We start from the raw sequence: 21,013 nt of genomic DNA on the forward strand, positions 1-21,013 counted from the left end.
CCGGGCCCCCTCCTTATCGGGTGGAGGTTGTCCCCGCAGCTGGGGGGGCGCGGGTTTGGGGTCACAAGGGGGAGGGAAAGGGGGGGGGCTTGAGGAGGGAAGGCGGGTGGAGGACAGGGAGGGGGGGCCAGAAGGGGGAGAAGGTCGGGGAGGGGAGGAGAAAGGGGGAAGGAGAACGGAGAACGGGGCTGAGGGAGAAAAAGAAGAGAGAGAGGAGGAGGAGGAGGAGGGGAGAGGCAGAGGGGCAGGGGAGGGAGGGAGGGAGGAAGAGGGAGAAGGGAGGGAGGGAGGAAGAGACATAAGAGAAGGAGAGAGGAAAGGGAGGAAGAGAGGAAGGAAGAGACAGAAAGAGAAGAGGAGGGAGGAAGAGACAAAGAAAGGAAAGAGAAGAGAGGGAGGGAGGAAGAGACATAAGAGAGGAAGGGACAGAAGGAGAGAAGAAAGGGAGGAAGAGACAAAGAAAGAAAGGACAAAGAGAAGAGAGGGGGGAGAAAGAGAAGAGAGGGAGACAGAAGAAAGGAGAGAAAAGGGGAGTGAAAAAGGCAGAAAGGAGAAAGAGAAGAGAAAGGGACAAAGAACGGGAGAGAGGAGAGAGGAAGGAAGAGAAAAAGAGAAAGCGAAAAGAAAGAAAAGGGGAGTGAGGAAGAGACAAAGAGAAAGGAGAAAGAGAAGAGGAGGGAGGAAGAGAAAGAAGAGGGAAAGGAAGGAAAGAAGGAGGAAGAGACAGAAAGAGGAGAGAGAAAGGGAGGAGAGAGAAGGAAGGAGGGAGGAAGAGTCAGAGAGGAGGGAAGGGAAAAGAGAGAGAGAGAGAAGGGAACAAGGAAAGAAAGACAAAGATATGAGGAATACAGAAACAAGGAAAGAAAGAGACAAATGAATCAGAAAAACAGCACAGACAGATAACGCAGAGCCAAAGAAACAGGCAACGGGAGGGACAGAAACAGAGAGGAGGCAGAGGGACGGGGGAGCCAAGGCAGAGAGGCAGAGAACGCGAAGTTTGGAGGGGCAGGTGGTCGGGGCAGGCTCTCCCACTCCCCTCATCTGGAGGCCTGGTAAGTTTCCAGACCTGGGGACAGCAGGGGGCAGAGATGGCTCGGGTCCCTTCTTCATGGGGGGTTGGTATGTTTGATTGGAACTGGGGGGGGGTCAGGTTACAAGAGCAGCCGGGCTAAGGGGTGGGAAGGAGCCCGAAGCACAAAGGGAGGGGCAGATTCTTGGCCCCAAGGGGGTGGGCCAGGCATAAAGAGGCCTCTTTTCTCTGGCCTCCCCCCGGCAGCTGCTGCAGCCGCCCACCCCCTGGCACTGCCCCTCGGTATGTGGCAGGGGGCCCAGGCCACCCCCAGCCCCGGCTCTTCCCCCTTCCTCTCCCTCTCACACAAGGAGGCCTTTCTCCTCAGCCTCCCCCCCACGGGGGTCACCGACCCTGCCTGGGCGCCCTCCTCGGAACCTCCAAGTGGCCCCGGCATGGAGGAGGGCAGGCCCCGAAGCAGCCTCAGCTTGGCCAGCAGTGTGTCCACCGTGTCCTCCGTCAGCCTCAGCGCCAAGGTGATGCCGGGGACAGACGGCCGTGGAAGCCCCCCCCCCCACAGGTCCCTGTCCCCCCCAGGCGGGATCCGAGGGCACCTACCTCTGCAAGAGCCCCTGGCTCCTCCTCTCTATACTCTCCCCACCCTTCGAGCCACCCTGCCTTTTCCTCCTCTGCAAGGGGGGTCCAGAGCTCCCACTAGGTCAGAGCATCTGTCCCTGGGAGCCAGCCTGAGGACAATGGAAGCCCCGGGAGGGCAGGGGGGAGGCCCCAGGTGCTGCCTGCCAGGTGAGGGCCACGTCCCCAGCACAGGGCCAGGCCCAGAGGAAGCACTTGTAACAGTCTGGGGATGGGCCTGGATGAAGGAGCCCTGCACCCCCCTTGGCCCCTGGGCCGCCCTCCCAGGAGAGCAGAGCCGCTCCGGGGAGCCGCCTCTGGGCCCGGCCCAGTGAGGGGGAGGGGGCCAAAGGCTTCCCCTACAATGGAGCCTTTCAGGGCCCCCAGACGGCCCCCGCCTTTGTCTCCTCCAGCCCCCCCGGGCGGTCAGCCGAGTCCATGCCTTTGGGAAAAGGGGGAGCTCCCTGCGCAGGGACCCCAACCTGCCTGTGCACATCCGGGGCTGGCTGCATAAGCAGGTATGTGGCCCCCCTGTCAGCTCCCAGCCCCACTGGGAGTGCATAGCCAGCCTCGGCTCCCCACCCCAGGCCTGCTGCCCCTCCCCCCCCCAGCTCCACCAGCTGCCTTGTGTCTCCTCCCTGTCGTCTCACCTCCGCTCCCTCCCTGATCGGGTCTTGCTAGAGTCTCTGTCAAAACAGCTCCCTGTCCCTCTGCCCCCCCCTCTCCCCCCGTCCCCCCTTCCCTCTGCCCCCTGTCCCTCTGCCCCCCGTCCCTCCCCCGTCCCTCCCCCCCCTCCCCTCTGCCCCCTCCCCCATGTCCCTCCCTGGTCCCCTGGAAGGGGGCCGGTCCCCCCAGGACAGCTCGGGCCTGCGGCTGTGGAAGCGGCCTTTTGTCCCCGGCCCTGCCTTTATTACAAGGGTCGTCTGGGCGGGGCCGGGTGGGGATGGAGAGACCTCTGCCGGTGCCCCCTGACCCTGGATCCCCTGAGGCCGGGAGGAGGGCCCTGGGCGCGTCCTCCCCAGCTAAGGTCCGGCCGGACGGCCCGGGCCCCGGGCCCCATTTCACCGTGAGGCCCTCTGGCACCCCACACCCACCGCTCCCGGCCCCGCCCCTCCCCCCTTGTTCACCCTGCCTCTTGGTTCAGTACTTGTGAGCCCCCTCCCCCGCCGTGTGATGGCAGGGACTGTGCCGAGGATGCCCCGTTGGGGGCCCCCCGCCCCTCCCCCGCCGGCCCCGTGCCCCCTCCGGGGCCCAGGCGCCCGGGGCCCACGGTGGTCCTCCCCCTCCCCCTCCCCAGGCGGAGCACCCTGGCATGAGGACCTACGTCCTGGCGGCCGACACGGTGGAGGACCTCCGGGGGTGGCTGCGGGCGCTGGGCCGCGCCTCCCGAGCCGAGGGCGATGACTAGTAAGTGGGGGCGGATCGTGGCCGCCCGCCCCCCCCCACCCCCGCTCGGTGTCCGGACTGGTCTTGTTGGAGGGGAGCCGAGGCAGAGAGCGCGCAGTGACGGCCCGGGGCCCCGCAGCCCGAAGTCATTTACACGGGGCTCCGGGCGCCCCCTCCTTGTACAGATGGGGAGACTGGGGTTCCCGTTACTGAGAGGCTCCGCCCCAGCCCCGGAGGCCCCGGAGACCTGGCCCTGATCCCGCTCTGGGGGTGAATGGCCCGAGAGCCTCGGTCTGAGTGGGGGAGCCCGGCGGGGGCGGGACCGACAGCGGCCGGTCAGCCCTGGGGGGGAGGGGCGGCGGGAGAGGAGGGGGCGGGGCGGGGGGCACATGCGCGAATTTACGCAGCTGAGACTGCACGCACGTGGTCCTAGGTGCGAGGCCAGGGCGGCCGCTCTGCGCGCGCCAGTGGGAGGCTGTGAGTGCGCACGCGTGTTCGATCGGCGCGCCGCGTGGCCCACGGTGCTTGCGTGTCGGCGCGTGCGAGTGCAGGAGGGCGCGGGCATGTACCCGCGTGCGCGTGGGAGCGCCCTGTCCGCTGCATGTGCCCGGTGTAGACACTTTCCCACTCCGCCGCCTCCTGGAACTGTCCCCCCCCCCCCCAGTTGGACCATGATGATAATAACCCAGCGCGCATTTAGCGCACTTTAAGATCCTCAAAGCAAACCCTCAAAACACAGGGGTACCGCTGTGAGCCCCCTCTCACGGATGAGGGAACTGAGGCAGGGAGGGGCAAAATGACTGGCCCAGGGCCACAGGCGGAGCTCGGTGCTGGGACTCCGTGCAGGGCGCGCTCCGCTGCCCCACCTAGTGGTCGGCTTGCCTGGGACAAAGGGGAGGCGCTCTCCGCTCTGGCCCGGGCCCCCTGAGGGGACAGGAGTGTGTCCCAGGAGCTGGGGAGCCACAGAGGGCTCGGGATCACGAGTGGGAGTGGCCTGACTCGGCAGACCCGGCCTTTCGGGCCCGCAGCTGAGTGAGCAGGCGCAGGGCCGGGGTTCTAGGCCCGGGGTTCTAGGCCCGGGGCTGAGCCCCCTCCGTCTGTCGTCTCTCCCCGCGCAGTGGCCCCCAGCCCCCGCCCGCCGGGCCCCCGGCTGGAGAAGGTCCCTGCGGCCCCGGGGGGCCGCCCGAGGCGGGAAGCGGCGACGAGGGCCGCAGCGCCGAGTCCCCGGAGGTGGCCAGGATCTCCCGCAGGCGCAGGGAGCTCACCCCCAGCCCTCCCCCCGGGCTCCCGGCGCAGCGGAGCAGACCCAGGGCGAGGAGTCCCGAGTGAGTGTTGGGAGGGGGGTGGGCGCGGGGCGCGGGGGAGGGGCTCCCAGGCTCAGGAAGCCTCCTTCCCCTTTCCCCCCTAGGCTGCTCTCTCCCTTCTCCCGCCCCCCCTCGCCCCTGGGGCTCCCCCGGCCGCGCTCAGCCCCTGCCCACCGTCCCTCCGCTCTGGCGGGGGGAGACGCCCGGCCCCACACCCCCCTGAGCCGGATCGACGTGCGGCCCTTCCCCGAGTGGGCCCCCGCCTCAAGAACCTTGTCCCGCCCCCCCACTCCCCGACGGGCGGCGCCATCGGACTCGGGGGCATCCAGACCGCCCAGGAGCCCCCAGCACTGGGCCGCTGAGCTCGGGGCCAAGGTGAGTGACCCTGGCGGGCCGAGAACGTCCGGGGCTCCCTAGGCGCCAGGCAGCCCGGGGCCCTTCTGGAGAGGACGGGGAGGGTAGAGACGGCCGCCGCCTGGGGGCCCGGAACTCGCCGCCCGCTGCCCGCCTGGGCCCCAAAGCTCCGGGACAGCCCGTGGCTCCCACAGGGGCACGGGGGTGGGGGGGGTGGGGGTGGGGGGGGTGGCGGCCAGTTCGCCCCCTAGTGGGAGAGGCCGAAGCTCCCTTCCCGAGAGCGACGCCCCGCCCCCCCACAGCCCCTGACGCTCCTTCCCCCTTGCGATGAGCCTGAGCGATGCCCCGCCCCGAGTCCGGTTCTGATCCCTGCGAGGAGCGAGCCCCGTGAGCCTCCCTTGGCTCCCCGAAGCGCTTAGCCCGGGACTGGGGATCGCGGCGCCGCCCTCCGGGAGCTGACCGAAAGGGGGCGCTTGCTCCGGTCTCGGCCGGCAGCGTCGGGCTCTCCTCAGCTGTCCCCCTCGGGAGGGCGGGGCTCCGCGGCCTCGTGGGCGGGTGTGCCCTTCGGGAGGGCGGGGCTCCGCGGCCTCGTGGGCGGGTGTCCCCCTCGGGAGGGCGGGGCTCCGCGGCCTCGTGGGCGGGTGTGCCCTTCGGGAGGGCGGGGCTCCGCGGCCTCGTGGGCGGGTGTGCCCTTCGGGAGGGCGGGGCTCCGCGGCCTCGTGGGCGGGTGTCCCCTGGCCGCCCCTCACCTCGCACCCGGGCTGAGGGACCCTTGGGAGCGGGGGGGGGGACCCGAAAGGGGGAGGGGCCGAAGGCGGGCGCTGACCCGGCCCCCTTTGCAGCAGCCTCAGCCGCCGCCCGGCCCCCTGCTGGACGCCCCCCTGCACCGCAGCGAGGACACCGACGTGAGTGGGGGGGGGCTTGGGCCGCGGAGGGGCGGGGTCGCGGGGGGCGGAGCGGCTTCCCCACCTCGGGCCGGGCGCCGGGGCGACTGGCGCTCTCCCTCTGGGCCCGCAGGTGCTCCTGACCAGGCTCTGCGGGCAGGACAGGCTCCTGAGGAGGCTGACGGAGGAAATGGCCAAGAGCCAGGAGGAGAAGGTGGGGGGGAGCGCGCGCGGGGCGGGGCCAGGGTGAGGGGCTGGGGGGGGCACAGAGCCGGGAGCCGGGTCGGGGGGCAGCAGCCAAGGGCAGGAGGTGGAGTTTGAGGGGTGGGGGCGCCAGGGCGCCGGGAGGATGGCTTCCCACAGCCCCTCCGAGCATCCTCCCTCCCTCAACGGCAGGAGCGCCTGGAGGCGGCCCTGGAACTCACCCGCCGGGCTGTCGGGGAGCCGGAGCCGGGAGGCAGAGCCTGGGGGCGCCTTCGGCTTCTGCAGGACCGCCTGGTGGGCGTCAGAGCCGCCCTCTGCCACCTGACTCAGGTGAGGACCCAACCCCCCCCCAGGCCTTCCACCCCCCTCATGGGAAATGTAGAGTAAGAGCCTAATCCATGAGGCATTTTACCACTGAAGTCAGCCCTCAGGAGCCAAACCTGGAAATGGGAGCAGGGAGGCTGCAGCCTCAGCCCTTGTCTCCCGGCTTTTCCTGCCCTCGCAGGAAAGAGAGCGGGTTTGGGACACCTACAGCGGCCTGGAGCAGGAGCTGGGGACTCTGCGGGAGACCCTGGAGGATCTGCTGCACCTGGGGTCTCCTCAGGTACGGTCACATGACCCCCTGCCTGCCCGCGCCCCCTGCTCCTCGCCCCTCCCGCCTAAGCCTCTCTCCTCCCCGCCCCCTTCCAGGCCAGGGTCTCTGCCCAGCAGCAGCTGTGGATGGTGGAGGACACGTTGGCCGGCCTGGGGGATCCGAGCTGGGGCCGTACCCAGAGGGATGGGGACGGAGAGGGTCCTGCCGCCCCGCCAGGTGAGAGAGGCCCTTTCCAAGGGGTCCCCGGCCCTCTTCAGTCCCCCTACAGCCCTCCTCTGCGCTCCCTCCAGGTCCTGGGTCACCCAGTTTCCCAGGCCCGGCCCGACATCCCCGCCCCCCCACCCCACCCCGCACTCCAGGGCTGGGGCCCATGGGTTTCCCCAAGGGGGGACGGGTGGCCTCCATTTCAAAGGGCCCCTGGGATTGCCCCAACCTTGCTCCTTCTGTCCCAGGCCCACTCCTGGATTCGGGGGGTTCCGCCCCCTGCAGGCTGCGGCTTAGGGTCCGGATGGTCCCAGGAGGGAGGAGGGGGCCCCAGGGGGGGAACCTGGCCCCTCCCAAAGAAGGGGGCACAGGCAGCTGGAGCCTGGATCCGAGAGAGAGGGGGTGAGCCAGAGTCTGGGCGGGATCGGGGAAAGGCCAAGGGAGCTGCAGCTCGGAGGAACCGGCCCGGAGTCGGCCTCTAGAGGCCCCATGATTTTCTCTGGCTTCTCTTCTCTTAGCCTCTCCTGGACTCCATGGGTCCCGCAGGGGCTCCTCAGCAGTGGGTCCGGAGCTCCGGGTCCTGGAGCAGGTAAGAAATTGGGACTGAGAAGAAGATCTCAGCGGCCCCTGGCACCCAGGTCTCCTGGAGCCTCTACCCATTTGCAATTGCTGTATGATGGGCCCCTTCCCTGGGCTTCAGTTTCCCCGTCAGCAAACTGAAGGCAGAGTTGGACTCGATGCCTTGTACGAGTCTATCTTTAGCCCCCACTCTCCCACAATCCCTTCTGCCGGGGAAAGGCAATACGGCTGACTTCAGTGGTAAAATGCCTCATGGATTAGGCTCTTACTGTATTCCAGGATTGGGGATACAAAGAGAGTGGGAAAGGCCTGTTTCCATAAAACTGGCAGTCTGCTGGGGGGGGGGAGGCTGAATTTGGAGTCCAGGTTTAAATTTTGGCTTTGTCAACTTTGTCACCCTGGGTAGGTCCCGCCTCCCTCTGCACCCCTCCCTCCCATTCCCCCAATTCATGCTGGGCGGCTGTAAAGAATTGCAGACTTTTCTTGGAAGCCTGGCAGGAGTCGGGGGCATCCGGATTAACAGTCAGCTTGCCTGCGGGTTCCCTGCGCCACTTTAATGGCCGGGCAGCGTGGAGGGCCGGACGGCAAGGCTCCTGTACCGGCCAGACAGGCCACCAAGCTCTGACTGCTCCCCACTTTCCCAGCTCTAGGAGTCCCTGGCCCTACATCCCCACCCCTGAAGGACATCGGGAAAGGGTCCTCAGCCTGTCCCAGGCTCTGGCGACCGAGGCTTCGCACTGGCATAAGTTTATCACAGGTCAGGGCCTGGGAAAAGGGGAGACCGACTGGTTAGGGAAGCTCCAGACCCACAGCAGGGGACCGAGTACCCGGGACTCCTAGGTAGGGGGGGGCTGGGTAGCCAGGACTCCTAGGTCGGGGAGGGAGAGGGAGCTGGCTGTCCGGCCGGTCCTGGTCTTGAGCAACGATTTTGACCCATCTGCCTGACTCCCTCCAGGTCGAAGCCCTGAAGCCCCTCCCGACTCCACCTCCAGGCTGACTCCGCCCCTTCGATCGCCTCCCGTCGGGTCTCCACCTCCCTCGGGGCGGGGCCGAGGGGGCTCCTCCATTTGGGCCCCCACGTGGGGAGGGGCGGCTCCGCCAGATGAGGGGGCGTGGCCTCTGCGAGTTACACTACTCCAGTCCAGCTTCTGACACGCCAGCAGAGCTGCACCCAATTGGAGGCAGAGGGGCGGGGCTAGGCTTCAGGAGGCGGGGCCTGAGGTGCCTCAGAAGACATGTCCATCTCTCCATCCCCCTTTTCTATGCCAGTTTCGATTAAATTCGTTGTAATCACCGAGGCCCCGGCTCCGTCCGCCTTTCCTTCTGGTCCCTGCCGTCGGCCTCCCTGAGCGAGCTGACCCAGCTCCTCTGGGGGTCGCTTTCTGACCCGCCTCCCTCTGGCTCTTTTAGAAGCAAAAACTACATCTCCCAGGATGCTGTGGGGCGTTTTCTGTCTCCTGCCTCGCTCCTCTGTGCGTGGGGCCTCATTGGAGCTGTAGTTTTTGACAACCTAATGTGCAGACAGGGTTGCTCTGCAAGGGCCTTTTAGGAGCCCCCGCAGGGTCTGTGGCAACAGACTAAAAGCTCTCTCGAGGCGTGGCCTGGGGAAAGTCCGATTGACCCTAGTAGGAGGGGTTGAGGTCCCGGGGGTCCAGGATGAGGGGGCCGGCGGGCACTGGCAGGGAGAGGGTCTTTGGCCCCAAAGGGGCGGGCTGGGGAGCAAATGAAAAGCTGGGCTATAAACCCGGCGGTTACCGAGGGACCAACGTCCGGGCCCTTTGGAGGGCCCGCCGGGGACATCTCAATGGCTTCGGGTCCTTGCAGGGGGCGGGGTTTGGTGACGGGCCCGGGATTGGCGCCGCTGGGTGAGCCTGGGACTTGGGGCTTTGAGGACCCGGACCCCAAAGTCCATGGGGTGGCCTTGGAAGGCCCCTGAGGGGAGAACAGTTCTGAAATCCTGGTTTCCAGGCGGAAGGGTGGGAGAAACTCTGGGGAATTGGGCCGGGGCCCACCTGGGGGGCCGGGCCCTGGTTAATGGGCTGGGGAGGGCTTGATTCTGGGAGGGGACCAGGGGTCCGGGGCGGGCCTTGGGGGGCCTCCCCTTGGGTTTTCCCCAAACCCCGCCCCCCAGGGACTGGGCAAGAAATCCGGGGAGCCACCCACCCTCCCCTTTCCCCCCCCCTAAGTTTTGGAGAATGGCGCCAGAGTGGTTATCTGCGACAAAGATGGTGAGTGACCCCCAGCCCCAGCCCCTGCCCACCACTCAGGAGCCTGTCCCCCCCCCCGGCCCTCGGGCCCCCAGAACCCCCTCCCCTCAGCCCTCCAACAGCCCTGTCCCTGGCCCCGCACCTTTCAGGGGCCCAGGCTCCCCTCCTCCAGCTCCTCCCCATTGGGGGAGACTCCCAGCCCTGCTTTCTCCCCAGAGTCCAGCGGCCGGGCTCTGGAAAAGGAGCTGGGGGGGGTCCGGCCGCCTGCAGAGGCCGTTTTCATGCAGTGCGATGTGACGAGAGAAGCTGACGTGCAGGTGAGCTGCCGCTGTCCCCGCTCCTGGGAGCCTTGGTCCCTGCTCTGGCCCCGGGATGCCCGGGGTTGGGGGGTCACACGGCTCAGCCCCCCAGCATTGCCGTCTCCTCTAGATCCCCCCAGATCCGAGGCTTCTGTTGATGCTTTTCTGGGATTTCTCCCACCCATATTTCTGAGTCCTGGGGGGCTCCCTCTCCTGGCTCTCTCCAAGTCTCCCCTCTCTGAGCCCAATGTGGGTCTCCCAGGCTCTAAGTCTTTGTCTCCTGGCCCCAGGCCCTGATCTTTGGGACCCTGGCACGGTTTGGCCGCCTGGACTGCGTGGTGAACAACGCCGGACACCGTGAGTGTCCCCCCGCCCTGCTTCCTTCCTGCCCCCATCTCGGCCTGTCCCTGCGACCCCTCTGCCTCTGACCCCTCTCCCTCTGACCCCTCTCGCTCCGACCCCTCTCCCTGTGACCCCTCTCCCCCCGCCTAACGCAGACCCCCCGGAGGAGCTTCTGGAAGAGACGTCGTCCCGGGCTTTCCGGGAGCTGCTGGAACTGAACCTGCTGGCCGTGTACACGGTGTCCAAGGTGAGCCGGCCGGGAGCGTGGCGGGGGCAGCCGACCCCCCAGTCCGGCGCCCCCCTTTCTCGGCCCGGGCAGGGACTGGGGGGCCTCCCGTCGGGCCCGTGGGTGGTGCCAGGGGCCGCCGGAGGGCTCGACGTGCGGGAGGACGGCCGCGGTGCTTCCTGCTGAGGAGCCGAAGGTTTCGGGGCCCCCCAGGCCAGGAGAATGAGCCCGAGTGCTCCGGACGCCCCGCCCCAGCGCCCCCCCTGCGCCGGGCGGCCTGGGCTGTCCGAGGAGGGCCCTGGCTTCGGGGGGGCTGCCGTTCACCCCACTGGGACGGTCCCCACGGGTCCTGGGCAGGGCTCTCCCCTCCCGGACCCCCGGCCCTTAGAGAGCCCTTGCCCTTGGCTCGGATCCCGGGAGGAACCTCCGCTCTACCCCCTAGTGGCCGAGCTCTGGAACCGCAGGGACTCCGGGTGTTGAAAATAAAAGGCTTTAAATAAACGGTAAAAAAAGGGCACCTGGGGACCTTGGGGGGCCTCTGAGCGCCCCCCGCCCATCTCCCCTCTGGGGCTGAGGGAGCCGTGGCAGCCTCGGTGGAGCCCCGGAGTGGGGGCCACTCATCGAGGAAGGAGGGTCCCGGGGCTGGGATTTAGATCTTGGCGAGCTGGATACCTGAGTGATGGGGACAGAGGAGGGCCCGGGAGGGCAGGGGGCGCCCCCGCCCGGGGTGGGGCGGGAGGCCGGCCGGCTGGAGGGAGCCCGGCCGGGAGGGGTGGGGAGGGGGGCCCTGGGCCCCCGGGAAGGGAGGCTCAGAACGGGTTGAGGGGACGAGGAGGGGGATTCAGGAGCAGTCGGGGGCACAGGCAACATGGCGGCCAGAGCCCGGACCCTGGCCCCGGGAGGCTGGGGAGCAAATGGGCTCATCCCTGAGGGATGTCGGTCACTATTTGTTGGGGGCCTGTGACCTGCCAGACATTAGGCTGAGCCCTGGGGAGCGGAGACAGTCCCTGCCCTCGAGGGTCTGTAACGAGTCTCCAAGTGGAGATCCCGGGATCCCTTTCCCTGGGCCTGGAGCTTCCCATAATGGGACAGAGGGACACAGGGACACGGGACAGAGGGACACGGGGACAGAAGGACACAGGGACATGGGACAGAGGGACAGAGGGACATGGGGACACAGGGACACGGGACAGAGGGACACGGGGACAGAGGGACACGGGACAGAAGGACACAGGGACATGGGACAGAGGGACATGGGGACACGGGACAGAAAGACACAGGGACATGGGACAGAGGGACATGGGGACACAGGGACACGGGGACAGAGGGACACGGGACAGAAGGACACAGGGACATGGGACAGAGGGACAGAGGGACACGGGACAGAAAGACACAGGGACATGGGACAGAGGGACGAACAGGGACGGGGGACAGAGGGACACGGGGGGGACACAAAAGACGGGACAGAGGGACACGGGGAAAACAGAAGGAAAAAGGGACAAGGAAACAGAAAGACACAGGGACATGGGACAGAGGGACAGGGACACAGGGACACGGGGACAGAGGGACACGGGACATAGAGACATGGGGACAGAAGGACACAGGGACATGGGACAGAGGGACACAGGGACATGGGACAGAGGGACACAGGGATACGGGACAGAGGGACATGGGGACAGAGGGACACGGGACAGAAGGACATGGGACAGAGGGACATGGGACACGGGGACACAAGGACACGGGACAGAGGGACACAGGACAGAGGGACACGGGGACATGGGACAGAGGGACACAGGACAGAGGGACACAAGGGATTCATGGGAGAGAAACCTGTTGGAGAAGGGACATTTATGAAAAGGAGGTAAAGAGCCCAAGCCTGGGCCCTGGGGGGTGAGTGAGCCCAGCCTCCTTCGGCCTGCCCTAAATCGTGGCTTTCCAAGCTCACCTGCCTCCCAGGGACCGGCCTCCGGGCCAGGAACCCAGCTGGGGTGAGGCTCTGAATGGACGAGTCCAGAACCCACCAGACGAGGCTGGGACGCAGGGGACCAGGGAGAGCTGTGGGGCCTGGGAAGGGGTGGCTGGGCTGGCGGTGGCCGGGCTGGGGGAGGCCGGGCTGGGGGAGGCCGGGTCGCTTGTGCCTGGGCCTCCCTCGCGGTGCCAGAGGAGGCACACTCTGGAGGCGGGGGGCCTGGAGCTAGGAAGCCGAGGTGGGTTTCAGATGCGAGAGGGTGGAGGGGCCCAAGGGAAGTGAGGCAGCTGAGGGCCGGCCACACTCGGAGGCCCCGGGAAAGAGAGAGAGCAGCACCAGCTTCTGGGAGAGGGAGAAGGGAAGGGCAGGCGGGGGCTTAGAAGGCGGCAGCTTGGAGGTGGGAGGGAGCCCCTGCCCCGGCAGACCCCAGATCTCCCTCCCAGCCCTTCCTTTATCCCAGTCACCAGGCCACCCTCCTGCTCTGAAGCTCACTTAATCCGCCTTCATCCCGGCTGTCTGAGGAACCGCTCCCTGGCTAACTCCCAAGCCCAGCCAGCCACCCCCGCAGAACATCTCGGCCTCCTTTCCCAGCTCGTTCACTCCTAAGCCAACCCCCACCTCCCCCCCACCAGCCGTGGCCAAAGCCCAAGGGGAAGCAGGGGCGGCGGCGGTCCCACCCCCCCCCCCCCCCCCCAGGGACGTGGCGCTCCAAAGCTCCTTAGCGGGAGAGAGGCCCGGGCCTGTGTGGGAAAGCAGCTTGGACCCTGAGGGGAGCCCGGGAGCACAGAGCATTCCAGGGGCTCCTCCGCGGGCCGGGGGGCCCTGAGTCATGGCTGCCTGGGCCAGACGGCGGGCCCGGCGAGGGGGGGGCCAGGGCGGTGAAAGGCGAGCAGCGCGGCCCTGGAGCATCCTGGAGCCTCCCCAGCCCGGGCAGGGGGCCCTTGACTCCCCTGTAAGACGAGGAGGACGCTGGGGGGGCCGAGGGGAGCAGGTGATGTTTGCTCTGCTGGGAGAGATTCAGGCGGGGGGGGGGAGGGGGGGAAAAGGGGGACTGGGAGAACTGGGCAGGAGTTGGGGAAACAGAGATGGGGGGGCCACAGGGCTGGGACCCGGCCCGGGAGAGGGAAGAATCACCGGGGATCTGTGAGGGAAAGGGAGGCTGGGGACGCCTGCTGTGGGCAGGACACTGTGGGAGAAACAGAGAGCTTCAAGGCAGCGCCGGGCCCAGGTCTGCGGGACCCCCGGGCAGAGACGGAGGGGAAGGGACCTGGCTTGGGCCGGCATTCAGGGCCCCAGGCCCACCAGGAGAGGCCGGTGCGGGCTCTGGAGCGGGTGGGCCCGCTGGGGTTCCGGGTTTGGGAGAGGAAAGGGGGCCTCTCATTGTGGTTTGGGCAGGGGGGGGGGGAGAGGGGGATGGGCTGCTGGCTGGGGCCTGGGGCTGTCCCACTGGGAGGTGGGGAGGGCAGGAACCTCCTGGGCAGTGTGTGCCAAGGTCATTGAAGGAGGAGGAAATGCGGGCAGCCAACGGCTGCAGGGGGAGGGTCTGGGCACGTGCCCGGTTTTCAGGAAAGGTGAGAGAGAGCTGGGATAAAGGGCTCGCGCTGAGCCTCTGGGAGGAGGGAGGCAGAGGGCAGGGCCTGGCCCTGGGCAGGAGGGGGCGCCTGGCACAGGCTGTGCCAGATGGGGGCGATGTGTGGCTCCTGGCAGGGCCTTTCTGTGAGCCTGTCGGCAGGCAGACACACAGACAGACAAACAGACAGACACACAGACAGACAGGCAGGCAGGCAGGCAGGAACAGAGACCCTCAGGAAGGGACAGACAGACAGCCTGCCGCAGCAGGAGGCCCAGGCCCTGGAGGGGGAGGGGGCGGGGGGGGTGCCATGGCTGACTGCCTCCTTCCCTCCCCCCAGCTGGCCCTTCCTTTCCTTCGCCAGAGCCAGGGCAGCATCATTAACATCTCCAGCCTGGTGGGGGCCATCGGGCAGCGGAAGGCTGTGCCCTATGTGGCCACCAAGGTATGGGGTGGGGGGGCCCTGGCGGGGGCGGCCACAGCCAATGATGCCCAAAGGGAGCGGGCGTCCTTCTGTGCCCAGGGCTCAGGCCTTGGCCGGGCCTGTGGCCCCTGCCCCTGGGGACCGAGGAGATGGCTGCACCCAAAGGGTCCCTCCTGGCTTCAGGCCAAGGCTCCTCTCCTGCCCAGGCTCTGTCTTCCCTTCCCTAGGGTGCAGTGACTGCCCTGACCAAGGCCCTAGCTCTGGATGAGAGTCAACACAGGGTCCGGGTCAACTGGTGAGTGGCTGAGGGGGAGGGGTGGGGGCGCGCAGGGGGCTTCAGACTGGGACCCAGGGGGCCGGGGTGGGCAGAAGGGCTCTGAATGTTGGAACCAGAGAGGCAGGGCAAGAAATGGGCAGGAAGGGGTCTTGGGGGTTGGGTAGCGGGCCGTGGGGGGCCGTGGATGCTGGGCGTGGGAAGGCTGAGGGGGCACAGAATGAGGGAGCCGGGGGCGGCCTCGGGCTGGGCCGACAGGGACGCTGCATGGTGGCAGCCCCAGGTGGCTGCGGTTGGAGACCTCGGGCTAAGGGGGCTGGAGGAACTGGAGGCCTTTGAAACGGGGAGCCTTGGAGGCTGGGCGTTGGAGGTTTGGGGGAACGGAGGTCAGGCCGGGAGCCCGGAAGGGCGGATGCCGGGCGGGATGGCCAGAGGAGGGGCCGGGGCCTGCGGGGAGCGGCATTTGCTAAGGGCTTCCCCAGGCCCCTTTGTTCCTCCGCAGCATCTCCCCGGGAAACATCTGGACGCCACTGTGGAAGGAGCTGGCCGCCCTGACCCCCGACCCCTCGGCCGCAGTGAGGGAGGGGGAGCGGGCGCAGGTAGGCGCCCGGGGAGAGTCGGGGGCGGCCGGGCGGGAGTCGGGGGCCGGCCGCAAGGGCCCTGGAGGCTTCAGCCTCTGCCCTGTCCCCCCCAGCCCCTGGGACGGATGGGCAGGCCCGACGAAGTGGGGGCGGCGGCCGTGTTCCTGGCCTTCCACGCCTCCTTCTGCACCGGTGTGGACCTGCCCCTGAGCGGGGGCGCCGAGCTGGGCTACGGGTGCAAGATGCCCGCCACGTGACAAGATGAGCTCCGCCCCCAGCACCTGCGGCACTCCCGGGTCGCCCCGCGCCGCCCGGTGCCTCCGGCAGGAAGAGGGGCCGGCGCTCCCTTTGCAACCGCAGCCCCGCCCCTGCCCCAGCGCCCTGGCCTTGCTCCCGGCCCTTCAGTCTCACACACTGGAAACGACATTTCTCTCTCGCTTTTATTTCCTGCCCCCACCCCCTCCAGAGCCCGGACTGCGTGTCCCACAGAGCCCGCCGCTGACCTCGGCGCTGTGGGGCGCCTGGGGACCCCGGGGGCTCATGGGGAATGTAGTTTCGGGGGCGGGGTGGGCGCGGCCCTCCCCGCGGAGGGTCCAGAGCCGGGCGGAGTCCCCAGTCCGCCTCCCTCCGCTCCCCCACCGTGAGACCGGAGGCCGGCCCGGAGCGAGCTCCCGGCTAACGGGCCCCTCAGTGGCGTCCCCGGGGAGAAGGAATTAACTGCCAATTAGGCAAGATTAAAAAGGGGGAGGATCCTCCCTGAGCTCGGAGACAACTGGCGCGGCGTTTTCCGTGGGCGCCGGGCGCGGAGGCAGAGGGGCCCGCGCTGGGAGGGGGCGGGTCGCTCGGGACGTGGGCCGCGAGGGCGTCGGCCGCAGCCCGGGCAGGGCCGGGGGGCAGGGGCCGCGAGGCGCTCGCTGATTGGCCGAGTGGAAGCGGGCGCGCGGCCAGCTGGGGGGCGGGGGGGCACATAAACGGGGGGAGGGTAAAGGGGCCGTGCCCATGGGTGGGCGGAACTGAACGTGGCGGAGCCGCCGGCCCGGGCGGGCCCACTTCTCGGCGGCACAGACCATGGCTGCGGTGGGCCTGGGGCAGGTGGGTTCCGGGGGCGCGCAGGCAGCCCGGAGTGGGCCGAGGGGAGATGCAGAAGCGGGGCCGCGGGGAGGGCACTTCCGGGCAGCCCGTCCGCAGCCTTGGCGGAGCGTCGGGACCGAGCCCGGGGGGGGGAGGGTGGGGGGGGGGGGGGGCTGCTCCGCTTGAAGCCCTGCCCTGACGGGGAGCTCAGTACCACCCCCCGGGGCACCTTTCCCCGACCCCCGAGCCCGGCAGACCCGACAGCTTCCCCAGCAGTTGGAGGGGGTTGCCAGGGCGGGGTGGGGGAAGCCTCCTGGCCTCAGGGACCATCTCCAGCCGGCCCCGCCGGGAGGGGCCTCCCACCTGTGAGCACCTGGCCGGGCAGCCCCCGGGGATGCTCCGGGGGCGAGGCAGCCCCAGGCCCCCATCCCTTTGGCCCCGGACGCAGGGAGCCCAGCCAGTGCCCCATGTGCCCAGGTAGCCTAGCCTGGGGTCCTCCCCCTCCCCCAGGGGGCTGAGCAGTGAGCCCCCCGCTGTCCCCCGGGACCGAGCGCCTCCCTGGTGAGCCCCTCCCTGGGCTCTGGGGGGGCATCTTGGCCCGTGGCGCCCTCGCACTGCCCCCCCGCCCCCTTTGTGGGCCTGGGTCCGAGGAGCTTCGTCGCCGTCAGCAGTGCCCTCCTCCCAGCTCAGCCCGAGCCCCTAGCCCCGGCTCCTGCTGCAGAGGCAGACCCCCAGCCGGCTCCCTCTGCCCACTGCGCGCCTCCCTGGGTGAGCCCCAGCATCCCCCCGGCGGGAGGGGCCCACTGAGGCAGGGTCGGGCCCAGCAGGTGCTTACAACCCTAACAACTCGATCTTCCATTTCCTTCTCCTTTCCTGGGGAGCCCCCAACTGAGGCCTGGGTCCCCCTCAGCTTCCTGGAGAGCCCCCAACTCTGCCTGGGGTCCCTCCCAACCTCCTGGGGAGCCCCTGACTCTGCCCAGGCCCCTCTTGGCTTCCTGGAGAGCCCCCAACTCTGCCCAGGTCCCTTGCAGCTTCTTAAAGAGCCTCTATCTCTATCCTGGGTCCCCCAACCTCCTAGGGTGTCCTTGATTCTTTCTGGGGTCTCCCAACCTCCTGGGGAGCCCCCAACTGCCTGGACCCCTTCCAACCTTCTGGGGAGTCCCTGACTCTACTTGGGCCCCTCCCAGCTTCCTAAAGAACCCCCATCACTACCCTGGATCCCCCCAACCTCCTGAGGAACCCCTGATTCTGCCCGGGCCCCTCTTGGCTTCCTGGAGAGCCCCCAACTCTTCCCAGGCCCCTTGCAGCTTCCTAAAGAGCCTCCATCTCTATCCTGGGTCCCCCAATCTCCTGGGAAGCTCCTGATTATGCCCAGGCCCCCCAGCTTCCTAAAGAGTCTCCATCTCTATCCTGGGTCCCCCAACCTCCTGGGGAGCCCCTGACTGCCCGGGCCCCTCGCAGCTTCCTGGAGAGCCCCCGTCTCTGCCCGGGCCCCTCCCGGCTTCCCCACAGCTGTTGGCCCCCTTGGCCGGCCTCCCAGGGGTTTGGCGGGGCTGGAGGACAGGTGCGGGTGCTGGGCGGGCCCCCCAGGCTGGCGGGATCCCAAAGACGGGCTGACCGTGGGCAGCCGGGCCTTTATCTCTGCTTCGCTGGCCGTGCTGGCACTTGTCCTGCCTCTGTGCCTGCCAGGGCTCGCCGCCCTTGGGCCCACCCCCCCCGTTCCTCTTTGTTTCCCGGCCGCCTGCCAGGCTTCCCTTCCAGACGTGGAGGTTCTGGGGGCGTTTGTTCCTGGCCCCCGACTTCTTCCTCCCCACATCCTTCTGTTGAACCCCCCTCTCTGCCTCGGACAGGGTTTGGGCCCGGGAGGGACCCCGAGCCCTTCCGGGCTGATCTCCTCCTCTCGGGGAAAGCCGGGGGCCCAGAGCCCGCGACGGGGGGCCGCCCCACGTGCCCGATGAGCGGGAAGGGCGGCTTCGCCTGGGTCCCCGGTCCAAAAAGGGGCCGATGGCAGTCTGCACTCTTTATCTGGGACTGGGGGTTTGGCGTCCCTCCAAACCCAAGCCCAGGGTAGGGTGGCCCCCCCCCGGAGGTAGGGCCCGCTTTCTCGGAGAAGGCCAGGAGGCCGGCCTCCACCTCCAGGTAGACAGCCAGCCGCTGGGGCTGGTGCCGGATGGCCAGGGTGACTTCGGGGGTCCACAGCTGGCCCCGGCTCAGCTGCAGAGCCCAGAGCCCCTTGTTGGGCTGGGGCCGGGGGTTGCCCTCGCAGGCCACGCCCACGGCCCAGCCCCCCGACTGGCTGACATCCACCTCCCAGTAGTGAGAGCCGTGGCCCCAGGCCTTGTCGCCCAGGACGCAGGGGCAGAGGTCGGCCTGCTGGGCGCTGGCGCGGGGCCCCAGCCGCACGGTGCGCCCGCCTTCCGATACTTCCAGGCCCGGGGCGGCGGAGTTGATGTCGAAGCGCACCGGGGGGTCGTCGCGCTCCAGTTCCCCGGAGAGCCGCTCGCGGAAGGCCCGGGCGGCCTCCTTCAGCACGGCCTGGGCCCGGCCGGCACCCCCCAGGCCCTCCCCGGGCAGCACGCGGGCCCCCAGAGTCTTGCCGGCCTCGGCCTCCAGCTTGCGAAGTCCCTCCTGGACGCTGCTGTCACCCAGCAGGCGGGCGCTGGGCAGGTGGAGCCAGGCCGAGGCCTCCAGCAGCAGGCGGTCCAGGCGCCGGGCGTTGGCCGAGAGGCGCGCCCCGCGGGCGCGGCGGGCGGCCTGGGCCTGGTGCTCGGCGGCCGCCAGGGAGCCCAGCAGGTCCTGCTCGGCCTGGCTCAGGAAGTGGCGCAGACCCTCGAACTCGTCCCCGAGGCGCTGGCGCCGGATGGCGGCCTCCTGGCCCAGGTGGGCCACCTGGCGCTCCTGCCGCAGCCCCGCATCCTCCAGCGCCTCCCTCTGGGCGCGCAGCCTGCCCAGAGCCCCCCGCAGGCGGGCGCGGGTGGCTCGGCCCTCCTCCGCCAGCACCACCAGGTCGTGGCCCTGGTGCGCTCTCTCGGGGTGGCAGGCAGGGCACAGGGTGGCGCCGTCGCGGCGACAGAAGAGCCAGAGCTCCTCTCCCGGGTGCTGGGGGCAGGGGCTCTGGGGCAGGCTCACCCCTGGCCTCGGCTCGGCCCACTGCGCGCTGTCCCCTGGGCTCGCTGCCGGGGGGCTCCCCGGGCCCCGGCCCGCCTCGTCCTCTCGTCGGGGGCCCCTCCCGGCCTGGGGGGCGCCCTTGGCCTCCTCCTCCTCGGGCCCCCGCCGCCGGCCCCCGGGCCTTCCCCCGGGGCCCCTCCGCCCCGCCTGGGCCCCTGATGTCCCCGGGGCCTTCCGGGCCGGCCTCCCCTCCGGCCCCCCGGCCCGGTGTCCGTCGGCCTCGGGGTCCCGGGCCCCGTGCCTCCCGCCGCCCCTCGCCCGGCGGGCCCGGCCCTGGCCCTCCCGGGCCTCCGCCCTGCCCTGCTGGTTCCCGGCCCGCACCCCGCCCCGGGGCGGGGCGGGCGCCGGGCCACGGGCCCAGCTGGCAGTTGGGCCGCAGCTTGCGCTTGGGGGAGCGGGCGCGGCACTGGGGGCAGGGGAAGCGCCGGCCCATCTCATCCCAGCAGCGGGTGATGCAGGCGCGGCAGAAGTTGTGGCCGCAGTCGATGGTGACCGGCTCGTGCAGGTAGTCCAGGCACACGGCGCACGTCACCTCCTCCTGCAGCAGGCGCACGGGGTCCGAGGCGGCCATCGCTGGGGCGGCACTCGGGGCTCCTGCCCCCTCCACCCCCCACCTAGGGCCCCAGCCCTCCCTTGCTCTGCCCCCCCGCTCCCTCTGCTGCCAGCCAGCCAGCGGGGCCATTGTGAGGTCACCTCGGGTGGGGAGGGGGTTTCTAGGGAGCCCCAGAAGGAAGCCAGGCCTGGGGGGACAGAACTGGCCTTCACCCGGCCTCTCCCCAAGGCCAGGCCCCAGGACTCCTGCCCGCCCCGCCCCCGGGGCAGCCGGCTGCCCACCGACCCTGGGGGCTGATGGGAGGGCTGCCCCTCTCCGCCTGCTGCCAGAACGGGCCCCAGGTTGGCTCTGGAGGGCCCTGGGGAGGGGGGATCTGTCGGCCGTGGCCCTGCCAGCCTTCTCCCCACCTCCTCGGGGGCCAGTCCCGACCGGGGGGCCCTAGTCCCCGGGGAGAGGCTGCCAGGGGGTTTGGGGCCCAGAAGCCAGAGGTCCTGGTCAGCCGGGGCTGGGTCTCAGTGGGGGCGCAGGCTGGGGGCCCGGCCCCCTGAGGGGGAGGGGAGTGGAGGGCCCCATCCAGTAGGGCCCGATGCGAACAGGTGCAGCCCCAGAAGCACCGTCCGGGCCTCTGGGCCCCCCAAGAGAGCAGGCACTTACCGGGCTCCGACCCTGCTGCTCTGTCCTCCGGGGCCTCCAGCAGTCTGAGCTCATCACGAGGGTTGGGGGCAAAGTCCTGGGGGAGGAGGCTGGGACTGACCTCTGATCCTGGGGTGGGCCCCCACCAGGGCCCCAGGGGAGGGAGGGCAGAGTGGGCGGCAGGTGGGGTCCCGCCCCTCCTGGGGACAGGAACCCCGACTGCCTTTCAAGGGGAGGTTGGAGCCACCCCCAGGGGCCCGGTGGGGCCAGGAAGATGGAGGTCCTCCCCCGGACCAGCCTCACCCTTGCCGAAAGGAAAAGGCCAGGCCCTGTCCGGAAGGCCTGTGGGGAGGCGGGGTTCCAAAACCGCTCGCCATGGTTTCTCCTAGATCCCCGAAAGCGCCGCCCTTCCTGTTCGGGCCCTCCCCGCCACACTTGGTGAGGGGCACTGAGGGCACTGCCAGGGGGAGGGGCGGCCACAGGGGAGCCACGGGGGAAGGGGCTGGAGACCAGGGGAGTGGGCTGGAGCTGCTGAGGCCCCATT

General features: G+C 69.3%; 4 protein-coding genes across 4 annotated transcripts; 2 read left to right on the top strand and 2 right to left on the bottom strand.

Moving 5' to 3' along the window:
• The first annotated feature begins 798 nt into the window (after positions 1-798).
• PLEKHA4 (pleckstrin homology domain containing A4) lies at positions 799-8,450 on the top strand. Its single transcript, XM_031961747.1, has 17 exons — positions 799-1,052; positions 1,398-1,545; positions 2,056-2,160; positions 2,498-2,560; positions 2,823-3,049; positions 4,147-4,353; positions 4,437-4,707; positions 5,529-5,591; positions 5,704-5,784; positions 5,967-6,104; positions 6,280-6,378; positions 6,465-6,585; positions 6,660-6,763; positions 6,871-6,975; positions 7,092-7,162; positions 7,797-7,909; positions 8,108-8,450. Exons 2-17 carry the CDS (start codon positions 1,465-1,467, stop codon positions 8,302-8,304), a joined length of 2,046 nt encoding a protein of 681 aa, XP_031817607.1. The 5' UTR covers positions 799-1,052; positions 1,398-1,464; the 3' UTR covers positions 8,305-8,450.
• Positions 8,451-8,808: 358 nt separating this feature from the next.
• Positions 8,809-15,813, top strand: HSD17B14 (hydroxysteroid 17-beta dehydrogenase 14). Its single transcript, XM_031961748.1, has 9 exons — positions 8,809-8,989; positions 9,339-9,380; positions 9,576-9,676; positions 9,949-10,015; positions 10,156-10,247; positions 14,106-14,210; positions 14,417-14,484; positions 14,966-15,062; positions 15,158-15,813. The coding sequence occupies exons 1-9, from the start codon at positions 8,809-8,811 to the stop codon at positions 15,299-15,301; spliced, it is 897 nt and encodes a 298-aa protein (XP_031817608.1). The 3' UTR covers positions 15,302-15,813.
• Positions 15,814-17,750: 1,937 nt separating this feature from the next.
• LOC116422692 (E3 ubiquitin-protein ligase TRIM11-like) lies at positions 17,751-19,925 on the bottom strand. Its single transcript, XM_031961749.1, is given in 4 exon segments — positions 17,751-18,812; positions 18,815-18,883; positions 18,885-19,438; positions 19,605-19,925. Coding segments are annotated over 4 exon segments (1,935 nt in total). The 5' UTR covers positions 19,855-19,925.
• A 119-nt stretch (positions 19,926-20,044) lies between these two features.
• Positions 20,045-21,012, bottom strand: LOC116422693 (basic salivary proline-rich protein 1-like). The gene is made up of 3 exons (XM_031961750.1): positions 20,773-21,012; positions 20,491-20,688; positions 20,045-20,380 (listed from the first exon to the last, which is right to left on the bottom strand). Exons 1-3 carry the CDS (start codon positions 21,010-21,012, stop codon positions 20,045-20,047), a joined length of 774 nt encoding a protein of 257 aa, XP_031817610.1.
• Position 21,013: the final 1 nt, after the last annotated feature.

The sequence above is a fragment of the Sarcophilus harrisii genome, chromosome 3, assembly GCF_902635505.1.
Source record: "Sarcophilus harrisii chromosome 3, mSarHar1.11, whole genome shotgun sequence".
Lineage (NCBI taxonomy): Eukaryota > Metazoa > Chordata > Mammalia > Dasyuromorphia > Dasyuridae > Sarcophilus > Sarcophilus harrisii.

Excerpts from the sequence above, each read along its gene's own strand:
- PLEKHA4 (XM_031961747.1), top strand. The coding sequence starts at position 1,465 with ATGGAGGAGGGCAGGCCCCGAAGCAGCCTCAGCTTGGCCAGCAGTGTG. Across the intron at positions 5,785-5,966 it reads CCAAGAGCCAGGAGGAGAAG|GAGCGCCTGGAGGCGGCCCT; the intron begins GTGGGGGGGAGC and ends CCTCAACGGCAG. Across the intron at positions 6,586-6,659 it reads GGGTCCTGCCGCCCCGCCAG|GTCCTGGGTCACCCAGTTTC; the intron begins GTGAGAGAGGCC and ends CGCTCCCTCCAG.
- LOC116422693 (XM_031961750.1), bottom strand. The coding sequence starts at position 21,012 with ATGGGGCCTCAGCAGCTCCAGCCCACTCCCCTGGTCTCCAGCCCCTTC. Across the intron at positions 20,689-20,772 it reads GCCTTTTCCTTTCGGCAAGG|TCGGGGTTCCTGTCCCCAGG; the intron begins GTGAGGCTGGTC and ends CTTGAAAGGCAG. Across the intron at positions 20,381-20,490 it reads AGCAGCAGGGTCGGAGCCCG|GGGGCCGGGCCCCCAGCCTG; the intron begins GTAAGTGCCTGC and ends CCTCCCCCTCAG.
- HSD17B14 (XM_031961748.1), top strand. The coding sequence starts at position 8,809 with ATGAGGGGGCCGGCGGGCACTGGCAGGGAGAGGGTCTTTGGCCCCAAA. Across the intron at positions 9,677-9,948 it reads CGAGAGAAGCTGACGTGCAG|GCCCTGATCTTTGGGACCCT; the intron begins GTGAGCTGCCGC and ends TCCTGGCCCCAG. Across the intron at positions 14,211-14,416 it reads TGCCCTATGTGGCCACCAAG|GGTGCAGTGACTGCCCTGAC; the intron begins GTATGGGGTGGG and ends TCCCTTCCCTAG.